Source organism: Orycteropus afer, unplaced genomic scaffold, assembly GCF_000298275.1.
Source record: "Orycteropus afer afer isolate SDZICR_OR568_19922 unplaced genomic scaffold, OryAfe1.0 scaffold00049, whole genome shotgun sequence".
Taxonomy (NCBI): Eukaryota; Metazoa; Chordata; class Mammalia; order Tubulidentata; family Orycteropodidae; genus Orycteropus; species Orycteropus afer.
Genome location: NW_006921636.1, coordinates 6,530,102 through 6,543,147, shown reverse-complemented (window position 1 = coordinate 6,543,147; position 13,046 = coordinate 6,530,102). Strand labels below are relative to the sequence as shown.

At 46.9% G+C, this 13,046-nt stretch overlaps 1 protein-coding gene across 1 annotated transcript in view; it reads left to right on the top strand.

The window, feature by feature from the left end:
- The window catches only part of SLC9A8 (solute carrier family 9 member A8), an 85,627-nt gene that overhangs the window by 64,845 nt on the left and 7,736 nt on the right, over nt 1-13,046 (top strand). Inside the window, exons 12-13 of the mRNA XM_007938324.2 lie at nt 7,538-7,654; nt 10,442-10,524. Coding sequence (XP_007936515.1) covers nt 7,538-7,654; nt 10,442-10,524 — 200 coding nt within the window. The remainder of the gene's footprint in view (nt 1-7,537; nt 7,655-10,441; nt 10,525-13,046) is intronic.

The following is a 13,046-nucleotide window of genomic DNA, read 5'->3' as shown; positions in this document are numbered from 1 at the left end:
ATCTGTTCTTGTTATGGCTCTCACTTCTTTAGGGTATATACCTAGTAATGGGATGGCTGGGTCAAATGGTATTTGTATTTCCAACTTTTGAAGGAAATGTCTTTTAATTTTGATGAAGTCCAGTTTATCCATTTTTTTCTTCTGTTATTCATGCTTTAGTGTATTGTATGTAGGAATATTGCCAAAACCCAAGTCATAAAGATTTACTGCAGTGTTTTCTTTAAGAGTTTCATACTTTTAGCTCTTAGGTCATTGATCCATTTCAAATTAACTTTTGAATGTGATGAGAGATAGAAGTCCAACTTCATTCTCTTGTGCATGGAAATCCAGTTGTCCAGGAACCCTGTGTTGAAGAGACTTAATATTTGATTGGATGCCAATAATTGGGAATTTCATATTGTTGAGTACGAGATTTTGTTGTATTCCCTTGCAGAGCTCTGGGATTTGTTCTGGCATGTATCTAAGTTTCTGGGAATTGGTTGAATCCTTTGGGGTTTACTTTGAAGCTTTGGTAGGACAGGTCCCCAGTTGCACTCAGGCAGTGCCCTTATAAGGCCTCTACCGCACTCCTCACGTACTGTAGAGTCACTCTGGTGGGAACACAAACTACTTCTGGCTCCGAGTGAGCTTTGGGAATTGTTCAGCAGATTTCCTTTTCACTGGCTCTTTCACAGGCCTTGAGAATTCCACTCATCACGTGTGCAGGTCATATTGACAGATTCAAGGGGCTCTGCTTTTGATCTCCAGAGCGCTCTCTCTCGGCCTCCTGTCTTGGCTCTCTAGTGCTGCTGTAACAGAAATACCACAAGTGGATGGCTTCAACAAAGAGAAATTCATTCTCTTACTGTTCAGGAGGCCACAAGTCTGAATTTAGAGTTCTGGCTCTAGGGGAGGACTAGGCTGGAAGTCCGAGCTCAGCGTGCTCTCTAGGGGAGGACTTTCTCTCTCTGGATTCTGGGTGGAGGCCCTTGAATTTGGGCTTCAGCTATGCCTTCCAGGCCCACTGGAGCAAGCTGGGGGCTTCTCCTGACTCATGCAGCAGCTGGCTACTAAGGCTGACCAGTCCAAGGACAGCTGGTAAAATGGCAGGTGGTTGGCTCACAGGCTATGAAGGCAACAGTCCCCAAATTGGCAGGCCACTGGTTCAAGTCCAGGAACTGGAGATGATGAATTATGAACCAAAGGCAGGATCTTTTCCGTGTATACTGGAAACAGGCCACATCCCAAAGGCAAATCCCCTTCAACTGATGAACCTCTCACAGCAGATTCCACCAGGAGGTGATTACACCACATCCAGTCTCATCACGGGGAATGACTGCGTCATAGCTGCCAAACCAAAATCACAGCCCAGCCAGGTTGACACACAGCCTTAACTACCACACTCCCCCAGGCAGAATCTCTGTCTCTTCATCTTGGCACAACTCAGGCTGCTGGGCTCTGGGTTTCCCGTCTCTGAGTCTTGGCCTGGAAACTACCTCAGGCTGATAAACTGTGGCAGCGTAGGGCTCCTTTCATTCTGTTCTTCTGTCAGGAATCACTGCCCTGCCCTGCCTGTTGTCCAGGATTCGGAAACAGTTTTGTTTCCGTTATTTTATCTGGTCATCTCATTGTTTACAGCAGGACGGCACTTCCCATAGTAATTATTTCCTCACGGACAAACTGGAAGTCCCTGGTGGTTTTGAATAGATGCAGTTGAACAGAACTCTTCCCACAGCTCACAGTCTGTAGTCACATGTGGGGGCTCTGGAAGCAGAGCCCACCCTGGAGGAAGCAGCGAGGACTCTGGCCATCCTCACAGGGGAGCTCTTTGTAAACCTCAGCGTTTTTAATCCCAAACCAGGGCTCTCAAATAGTCTCATCCTGGTATCCACTATCAAGTTCTCTTGTTCATCTTATTGAATTTTGGCACTTACATAAACATTACTTGTGAGTCATTGGACCCTAGCCTTGTTATTTTTACCTCTGTTTTTTAAACCGCTCCCCTACTCCCTTGAGGTGAACACTGAGTAAAGACGTATCTGGTGGCAGAGATGGCATCTCATGCATCAGTATGGAACCTGTGATGAAAACGAGAGCGTTGTCTCGTCCTGTCTTCAGAATGGTGGTATTTATATTTACAGGGATTTTGTTTCCTTGGGGACCTCTGCTGTACCCGCTGGTGGGCCATGGGGCACATGTAAGCCCTGACACAGATTACGGGACCGTCCCTGACCTCACTGTGTCTTCAGGGCTCCTTGTCAGTCACCCATGTGGCCATGGCCACGTGGGGGTTTTCAGAGAGTGGTAGGACAGCTGTGGAGTGTTGTGTGGACCCTTCCAGCCCCACTGTAAGAGAACAGAGAGGGAGAAGGGGGTGCTTTGACCCTCTTTTCCTTCCTTTCTGTGCTCCCCATTGTCTGACTGTCAGGCTGATGAGGAGTGAGCCCCAGACCACCAAGCAAGACATTCTCACCCTACGAATCATTTATCTGAAAGCACATGTTCGGAACACAGGAGTTAAGACCTGGGGCTGCATAATCGGACAGGCCTGAGTGTGAGTCCTAATTCCCCCTCTCGTTAGCTGTGTGACCTCGGATGACAGACCTAACCATCTCGAGCCTCCCCTCCCTCATCATAAAAGTGCCAACCTAGTATCTTGAAGATTACAGGGAACTGAGGCAGGGGAGACTGTTGATAGGGGCACTGATACCTGGTGTTCCTGCCACAGTGACCATGCATCCCCGTTTGTCTTCGACACCCAGTTTTCCCCTTTTATCCCAACATGATCAGTTAACATTGCTGCCTTCACCCTGAAAAATATCCTGATGGCAGAAACAGAAAATTGAATTGTCTTCCTAATGATCACTTAGTGTTAGCTCTTCTCAGGATAATTGTTCTGGTTGTACCCATTTTAGCTCTTTTCGTGGTTCATTCAAGTCAGTTTTGAGGATGGGATGTTTGGGCTGGAGGATGAGTTTGCAAGATGGATTGGGACATAGCACTTGGCGTGAACAGTTGGGATGATGACAGAGAGGGACACGGGTGTCCAGCCCAGAGTCCCAGTGCAACCTGGTTTGAGAGAGAAATTGGAAGCACCTAACTGTTCATCAGTAACAGGAAGGATGAAGTCGGTTCTGGTCCATTCTCACTACTGCATACTGTGCAGCCCCTTAGAAGGTGTTTGTGCTCCTATGGGAAGAACTCTAAGCCGTGCTGTTCAGTTTTATGAAAGCAAGCTGAAAAACCCTCCATCCATTCAGTAAATACATACCAGATGCCTACCGTGTGCTGAGAAAGAGCCTTGGGATCCGGGCTACAGTAGCCAATGAGACACAGTCAGGTTCTTACCTGCAGAAGAAAGACAATAGGTAAGCAAACAAGATAATTTCAGGTAGTGGAAACGATACAAAGACGAGAACTCAGTCATGTGGCAGAGGGGCCTGGGACAGAAAACTCATGACGTAGGGCAGTCAGGGAAGGTGGCCTTGATGAGGCGACCAGAGTGCACACCCAGATGGTGAGGAGGAGCCAGCCATGGGAACGATATGGGGACAGAGTGGTGGCAGTACAGCAGGTGCTGAGGCTCCCAGGTACGAGTGAGGGAGCGTGGCAGGCCCCAGGAAGAGCAAGAGGACCAGGATGGCTGGAACAGGGTGCGCTGGGAATGGGGTGCCTGTAGGCCTGGCAAGGACTTGGGGTTCTATTATATGTTCCAAGGCAAGTTGGAGGTCTTTTAAAGTGCTCTATTGGTAACATATGCCATATGTGTAATTGCTGCTTATTAATTTTCCCTACAGATAAATAAGCATATATATATATATACACATACATATATATAATCGCGGGAGCTCTGGTAGCGTAGTGCCTAAGGCACTTGACTGCTACCTAGAAGGCTGACAGTTCAAACCCACCAGCCACTCCTCAGAAGGAAGGTTGGGCAATCTACTTCCATAGAGATACCACCTGGGAAACCCAAAGAGGGGTCACTATGAGACAGAACTGACTCGATGGCAGTGAGTTTGCTGTCTGGTTTTTGGTTTTATGTGTAATTGTATAGTAAAAGGAGTAGTGATCTGTGTATCGAACTCTTAACAGTACTTGCCTCTGGGCAGGGGTATGAACAGGTGTTCTCGTGTCTTCCTGTGTACCTCTGACTCAGAATGTTTTACGGCAAAATATGTTTATGTACAGGTATGTGTCACTTAATGTCCATGGTACGTTCTGTGAAGTTGGTGATTTAGGCATTGTGTGAACATCTGTGTCCATGGAGCACAGGGCTCCTGGGCATGCTGGCTGAGGACTGCTGTGTAGTACGTGGCTGGGCAGCTCCCACTGTGGACACCTCAGGAGGGTTCGGTTGGTCTCATGCAGCTTTTGCTGCCTTCTCAGCTAAACCAGCTGCCCAGAGAGGGGTTGGTGCGGGCCGAGGGGGCCGAGGGTCCCCAGGCAAGGGCTAGAGGCCCTGTGACGCATACCTTCCTATTGACGCCCTGTGGAACTACACCCGGTGAAATGTGGGGCCTGGACCCACCAAATCATGGGACCCAAGGGGGACCAACATTGAGAGTTGGGGCTCGGGCCTTCTTTGCTTCAGACTGGGTGGCTTCGGGGCTGTGTGCAACAGCCAGGCCAAAATGGGCTTCAGTCTCAAGATGAGGGTCTGGTACTCAGACACCTGGGCGCCCCAGCCCGTGGTTGTATATGGAGGTAGACATTGGCCAAATGGATGTTAAGCGGTGCGTACTTCTGTTGGGTAATTAATTAGCAAAGAAGCCTGCGTGTGGTGACAGTGTACCCCAGTGACTACAGGATACATTGCTGCTAAGCATACAGTGCCACGGTCGATGTCTGCCTTTTGGACTTGAAAACCTTCACTGCGTTCCTTTATTACATCTAAAAGAGTGGTTTAACCATGACCAGAAGATGACATATTCCATTGAGCAAATATGCTGCAGAAGACCTCTTTAAAACGTTTTAAGAGCAGAGATGTCACTTTGAAGACTAAGGTGCGCCTGACTCAAGCCAGGTATTCAGTAACCTCATATACGTGTAAGAGCCAGACAGTGAATAAGGAAGACTGCTGAAGAGTTGATGCATTTGAATTATGGTGAGGAATTAGAGAGAGAGTACGATGGACTACTAACTAGAACAAACAGATCTGTCTTAGAGGAAGTACAGCCAGAATGCGCTTGAGGAGCAAACATGGCCAGACTTGTCCAAGGGGCCAGTCCTTGGAGGAGGAGGATACCATGCTAGGTAAAGTGGAAGGGCACTGAGAAGGGGGGACCTTCAGTGAGATGGGTTGACGCGGGGCTGCGATGACGGGCTCAGTCCTGGCAGCAGTGACTGTGAGGGTGGGCGGGACTGGGCAGCGCTCCGTTCTGTTTTACACAGCACCGGGAGTCACTGTGAGTTGGAACCCACTCGACGGCACCTAACAGCAACAGAAAAGAATTTCCTCCCTCCCGCCGCCTCTCTCTTCTTCTTTCTAAGAGGCTGAACACTTTTACTGTATTGTTATCTTCTTTCAATGATTTTGCCTTCTTAAAAAATTAAATGTGTCAGAAATTCTTCCTTACAGAATATTTCAAAAAAAAAAACCACCCATGCCTTTTATCTCTAAAAGTGGTCCTCGTTTGCACACTGAGCCCTATTTGTATTTTCGCAGCCTGTCCCGTGGCAGCTGCAGTGGATGAGGGTGGCTTGGGTGATGGAAGTTGTCTTTGCTTAGGGAGGGAACATAGGGAAGACACTTGAGCTGCCCTTCAGGCTTTTGGACCCAATGCTGACCCTTTCCTTCAACTCCCAGGGCTCAAGAAGCGTGCCCAACCCCAGACCTAGCCCAGAGTAAGGGCGGGGCTGTCTGTTCACCCTTGGATTGGCCACACAACACACTTCCAGCATCAGTAGGTCAAGCACACAGGTGGTAGCTATGGTCCCAACTCAGTACCCAGATGGGGTTTATTTATCTATTCAGAGGAAAATTTTAAACCTTGAGTTAGCTATAGTCATTAAATGTTGGGAGATTTCCCATAAGAAATGGATTTCTGGCATCTCTCAGGAAAAAAACCGAAGGAAGACTGGTCAGCCTTAGGCCCCCAGGCCTCCAGGGAGACCGCCAGCCCTTTTCAGTTGGGCTTGTGCCTTGTCCCTTGTGCCATTCACCCACTTTCTATAACTCACCTGGCCCCTGACAGTTTGAGCTTCCACCCCTCCCCTTCCTGGTGCACCAGGCTAAACTGCCAGCCAGGCCTCTTCTGTGCCTGCCTCCTTGGTGAGCAGTGCTGGGGCAGGGCAGGCCTGGGCACCAGGAAGTTCTCAGCCCTGACAGTGGGCTCTCCCAAATGTTCAGTCTTAAGGGAACCTCCACATCCTACTGCCAGACCTTACTTCCTGGAGCCTTTGGCTGTCTGGAGTGGCTGTGTACTGTCCGGGAGTCCTGTAGCCTATCGAGGACTTCACTGTGCAGGACAGCAGTTTGGTGGAGGGGATCCATGTTACTGCTTAAACACGGCTTACGTTCCTCTTGGGTTGACTTTCACTTCAAGGTGGTAAATACCAACTCTACTTTGCCGGTGATTTGCTAGCGCTTCTGGAAGCATGCTGGTGAAGCAAAGGGTGGTGGTTGGAGTAAGCCCAGGGTTTGCGCTCTGCCTTTTGATGGCGTCTGGTTCAGGAAGGGCCTGTCCTGGTAGCACCTGCAGAAAATCTGAGAATTTAAAGAAAACACTGGAGGTGGTGGTTTTATGTGTGTTTTTCATCCAGTGGAACAGTGATTGAGGACTTCTCTTGAATGCCAGAGAATCTTCACGTTGCTCTAAAGTGGCAAGGAAGGACGTTTCTGCCTTCTTATCCCCACTCCCTTTTGTCCTGAATGTCTACGGGAACACTGCTGGCATTTCCCTGTCTGGCCTCCTAGGTAGTATAGATTACACCTCAATACAAAGAAAACCCAAATCCTCACAACTGGACCAATGACCAACATCATGATAAATGCAAAGATTGAAGTTGTCAAGGATTTCATTTTACTTGGTTGCACCATCACTGCCCATGGAAGCAGCAGTCAGGAAGTCAGGCAGTGTATTGCATTGGACACATCTGCTGCAAAAGACCTCTTTAAAGTGTTAAAGATGGCACTTTGAGGACTGAGGTGAGTCTGACCCAAGCCATGGTATTTTCAAACGCCTCACACACATGCGAAAGCTGGGCAGTGACTAAGGAAGACAGAAGATTTGGTGGATTAAGGTGCTGGTGAAGAATACACAATTCCCTGAATGGATACTATTATTAGTCCCACTATACAGATACGAAAACTGAGGCTTGGAGAAGGGAAGTCAGTTGGCCCACGGTCACCCAGCTGGTAACGAAGCTGCCAGGGAGGAGGGGCCTTGACGCTCCTTTGAAGTCCCTGGGAGACCTCAGGCAGTTGTTTCCTTCTCCTTTTTAACCTTTTTTGTAAAACACTTACTGCTCCAGGGAAGAGTGAGGTGTGGTCTGTGTCTCCCTGCCGTTTGCTCTTCTGCTGTTAACTCTTTGCACTTTGTCCCCGTGTCCCTAGGCATCATGGCCATCCTGTTCTCCGGCATTGTCATGTCCCACTACACGCACCATAACCTCTCCCCGGTCACCCAGATCCTCATGCAGCAAACCCTGCGGACCGTGGCCTTCCTGTGCGGTGAGTGCTGTCTCTGCGTGGAGTCCTGTGGGGCTGACCGTTCTCCGTGTCCTTTTCTAGGGAGTCAGTCGGGATGTCCCCCCAGGCAGAACAGGCATCAGAATTCCGCAGGGCCAGATTCTTCACATTCTTACCTTTCGTTTGTTACTCGGCTTTCAAATTTCATAAAATAAACCTACCACCTAATAAATGAAACAGTCAAGGCCCTCAATTCTAAGGCCAAAAATAGTAAGGACTACGAATTACGAACATTTGATGTTTTTAATGCGTTTTTAATGTGTTAAAGTGATATTTCCAAAAATGTATTCTTTGGAATTGATGTTGATGAGGGTTAGGTGCCAAAAGGTTCCATAGGAGGCAAAAAAAAAAGGGGGGGGGGGACACTGGGTTAAATAAAGTTTAATGTATTTATGAACTGCAAGACTTCCAGAACCAACACGCTAACGTGCATGTGAATCTCTAAGAGGGGGAGATAGAGCATTTCCCAAACGTGTCCTTAGAACTTGTGTTCACAAGAACGTCTTGAAGGACGTAAACTTGGGAAATTCTCCATTAGCATATTGGGGTCAAATACACCATGATTCATTTTCCTTTTAAATAGTTTCAGTCTGAGTTCTTGGGCACACATTTCCCACACATACACACCCAGACACCATGCACACACCTGCACACACATGACTCTCCTCCCCAGTTTATACCTGGAAGTGAAGGAAGCACCCTCACACTGTGCTTGTAAGCCGACCCCTAAGTGGCTGTCACTGTCACGTAGACATCAGCCTCGGTACTACCTGGCATCTCGAGGGGCTTGTGTAATTCTGAAGCACTAGCTCCCCACTGCTGTGTCTGAGGAGGTATGCCACACTGGGGTTTCATCAGCTTAGGTCCAAGAGGTAAAATGACCTGCCCACAGTCCCCTGGCAAAGGGGTGAGTCTGGAAGCAGGATGCGTCACTCCTGGTCCTGTGGGTATTTTTTCAGAGCATCCCTCTTATAAAGCCGCTCTGGTGGCGTAGTGCTTAAGGCACCTGACTGCTAACCAGAAGGCTGGCGGTTCAAACCCACCAGCCACTCCTCGGAAGGAAGGTTGGGCAATCTACTTCCATAGTGATACCGCCTCAGAAACCCAAGGAGGGGTTGCTGACTCGACGGCAGTGAGTTTGGTTTTTTTTCGGGGGGGAATGGACTCCAGCATTTCTGGAGCCATAGAGTCTGGACGAACCCCTGAAACTACTGCCATGAGATAATCTTTAAACCTTAGGCCAGAAATACCCCCTAAAACCTTCTTAAACTTAAACAATGGTTTAATAAGTTAAAGTCTGCCTTGAACACTGGTGCTCTTTTAAGAGCTCTCTATATGAGGTCAGCTTAACAACAGCAACTCCAAAGATGAGATCGGAAACCTAGGGAGCCGGGAGTTTATGTGAATAGAGGAGGAGGGTTACACGACTCAAAGAATGTAATGTCACTGGATTGGTACATGTTCTGCTGTGCGTAACAAAATAAATTATTAAAATGAAAACAAGCCATGGCTAAAGATTCTAACGCTGACCCTGACCCTCACAGTTACGTAATGCAAAGCCAAACACCCATCAGAGTCCTTTTTTCACCCATCCGACCAGCAGACTTTGAGTTCGATGATACGCTGCTGACACAGCGGGGGAGCAGTCGCCGAGGGGAACGTGCGTTCACACGGGCCTTCGGGGAGTCATTGGCAGCATGGCTCTGCACTTACAGAGGTCTCTGCTCTCAACCCAGCAGTCCCCCCATCAGGAATTTACCCCGTGGACAGGGATGTCTGTTGTAGTGTCAGAGCTAGACACAGCCTAGATGTCCATTCACCGGGGTTGGTTAAATTACCCATCCAATAGAATTTATGCCAGCAGGGAAATGGATACAGTCAATCTGAATGTGTTCTGAATGTGCTGATTTGGAAAGATCACAAAAATACTTATTAGATAAGAGAAAAATTCAAGAAGGAGAAGCGAGAAGACATTATCCCAGCTTGTAGACTTGTTTTAAAAGGGTAGACATTTGAAAAGAGCTTTGCTAAAATGTTTAAACAGCCTCACCATTTTATGATGTTCACCTCTTTTAAAATAGAGCCTTATCTCTCCCTAGTCACTTGGTTACTCTGGGGAACATCACAGTGAAGCAGGGAGCATGGTGTTAGGAATTTAAAAGGTACCTTTTCTTAAACTGTGCGGGTGGCTGTACAACAGAAAGCCAGTGTCAGACTCTGGCTTAAAGAGTGGAGCCACGGATGGAAATGCGACTCTTCCTGCAGATCCCTCTGGTTTAGCCACATTCTCAACCTGGTGGTGGCTGTCAAATGTGTTAAGTCAGTCACTCGGATGTGTCTGCTCTGCCAAGGAAGTTAACAAAAGGCCCTTTCACAGTCCTGTGGTGTCTGCAGTCATTAGCTCTGAATTTTTGCCACTTTGCCACAGTAGGGATCCTTGCTAATCATAGTGTTCAGCAAATGGACAGATTCATATGTTTATCATCTTCCCTGGGTGGGACGGCATTTGTTTACTTAAGCATTTGACAGTTGACTCATTAAGTGGGAAGATTCTGAAGAGCAGGAAGTACTGCTTTGTGTGATAGAAGAAAATGAGAGAATCTAAATACAAATTCGGCCCATCCATTGGTTGCAAGATTTGCTAGAAAATAAGCAAAGTGTTTTATTGGATTCCACTTACTTCTGACTGTTTGCTTGCTTAACAATGTAGTACTGTACTGGGGGGAAAGATAGTCAGGGCTGAATAATGCATTCTTTGGTTTGTTTCAGAAACGTGTGTGTTTGCATTTCTTGGACTGTCCATTTTTAGCTTCCCTCACAAGTTTGAAATTTCCTTTGTCATCTGGTGCATAGTAAGTACTTTCCTCGTTTTTTACGTAAACTTATTTGTAGATTAATAACCACATGTTCTGGGTTCACTTATGTAACTGTTTACTGTTCAAAGTCAACAGCTACATAGACACTTTTCTGTTTAGTGTTTGTTTTGTTAAAAAATCACTAACATACAATAAGGGGAAGAAAGGAAGGGAGTAAGTGAATAAATATCCCTGGAAAAGGAATTTTGTCTGCTTTTTAATTTTCAGTGGCCTGGAATATTATACCAAAAACCAAACTCACTGCCATCGAGTCGGATCTGACTCATAGCGACCCCTCCTTGGGTTTCTGCGGTGGTATCTCTGCGGAAGTAGATTGCCCAACCTTCCTTCCGAGGAGTAGCTGGTGGGATTGAACTGCCAACCTTCTGGTTAGTAGTCAAATGTCTTAGGCAGTCCGCCACCAGAGCTCCTCTGAAATATTCTGGTCATATTTAAAAAGTACAAGTTACATATTTTTATATTATATGGAAAACATGTTGTTGTTGTTGTTGTTGTTGTTGTTGTTATGTGCCGTCGAGTCGGACCCGACTCATAGCGACCCCTCCTTGGGTTTCCAAGGCAGTATCACTACGGAAGTAAATTGCCCTATCTTCCTTCCAAGGAGTGGCTGGTGGGTTTGAAACGCCAGCCTTCTGGTTAGCAGTCCAGAATTGAATATATGATTGCTCATCTCATGTAAAAACATTATGCATAGAAAGAAAGAAAATGCAGCCAGAATCGGGAATGATTTCTTCCTCTTTTATACTTTTCTAGATAATTTATGATGAATGTGCTTACTTTTTAATGCCGTTTTCCCCGTATTATGTGCATTTACAAGTATGACCTTGGTCATTTGTTTAAAGTAAAGATTGCCAAGCCCTGCCTGCCCGGAGGAATCACCCCAGATGCAGGGCTTCAAACCGGTTTATCCGAGGGTCTGACCCTCTTCTGAGAACTTGCACTTCCACCCGACAGACTGAATCAGAATCCGTAGTTTAACAGGTGATTTGTGTGTATACATTTTTAGCTCAATAAGAATAAATACGTAAGAATCACCTGGAGACCTTGTTAAAATGTAGGTTCTGATTCAGTCCATCTGAGTTGGAAATGCAGATTCGCAGCTTAGGGTCAAACTAAAACTAACCGGTTAGAAGCCCTGCCCAAATGATTCTTAGGATTAAGGTTTGGGAAACAGTGCTACAGTTGGACTAGGGGTGTGGAGGTAGAAGGCAAATTAAAATACACATTTAAAAAAAGGAAATAGAAATTTAATCATTTTCAATAGAATCAAATCAAATATTTTTTGGGAATAGAATGGGGAGAAATGAATGTTTAGCATTTACAGGAAAGGTCCAGTACCCTCAGGCGTCTGCATGACCTGTGCCCTTCATGGCATTCAGCCTGGTGGCCAGGCCCCTTGTCCGTGGCCCCCCTCCCTCCTCCTCCTTCCGTGGTCTCCTTTCCCGGAGGCCCTGCTGCTGACTCATGGCTGCGTGTGCTCTAATCCCTCATTTGATTTCTTCCCTCTTTAGCTCCTCTGTTAATTTAAGCCTCTTAAGAAGCACACCTTGTCCTCAGTTACATGTCCTCCTTGGTCAACATTTATTGCCAACTCCAGTTAACAAAACCGAGCTATTGGGACGGAACCACTTTTGATTTTTTTGCAGCACTGTCATCCAGCACGTACAAACCCAAGGCCTACCAATTTGGCACGTGGGGAAACTGAGGCAAGAAAAGATAAGAAACCCTAAGGAAAAAGATCTCTCCCCTTGCAGTCGGGGCACTTCCACTTCTGAGTCACCAGGAGCTTGTTGCTGTTTGTCCCCATTATCCTTCTGTCCTTCAAACTGAAGTTTCAGGACAAGAGGCCGACAGCAAAAGTTTTTGACAAAACATATAAGTGTTTAGTTTGGTCACTAGATAGAAGGGGCCACGTGCGATCAAACCTCAAACACCAGTGTGGGAATAGGAGATTGGATGTCAGTGGAGATAAAGGGAGGTGCCAGTCTCAGCCCCCAGCTGGGAGAGAAGGAAGAGGAGAGGAGAGGATGCCCCAAGTGGTAATGCAGTTTCCCCTGAGCTGTTCGAACCAATGATAATAGTGCCCGCCAGGTAGACTCGGCTCCATAGTTAAGAGCATGGGCTTTGGGGTCTGAACCAGGTTTGAGCTGGTCCCCCCCACTTCCTGCCTGGATCAACTTAAACCAGCTATTTCATTTCTCTGTATCTCAACATCCTTGTCATAAAATGAGGACAGTAATACATCCTTCAAAAGACTGTGGCAGGGATTTGAATTTCACAGGATAATGTCTGTGAAGTGTTTAGTACATTGTCTGGAATAAAAATGTTTGATGATTGGTAGCAGTTACTATGAACTTGACCACCTAAGGCACACCATCTGGAGCACACTCAGTTTGTGCTTGTTGAAAGAACTTATGGCCCAAAGACTGTAATGTGTATATTACCCTCTTCTATTAGTTATAGTCAAAACCAATGCATAGAAAATGAAGGCAGATTAA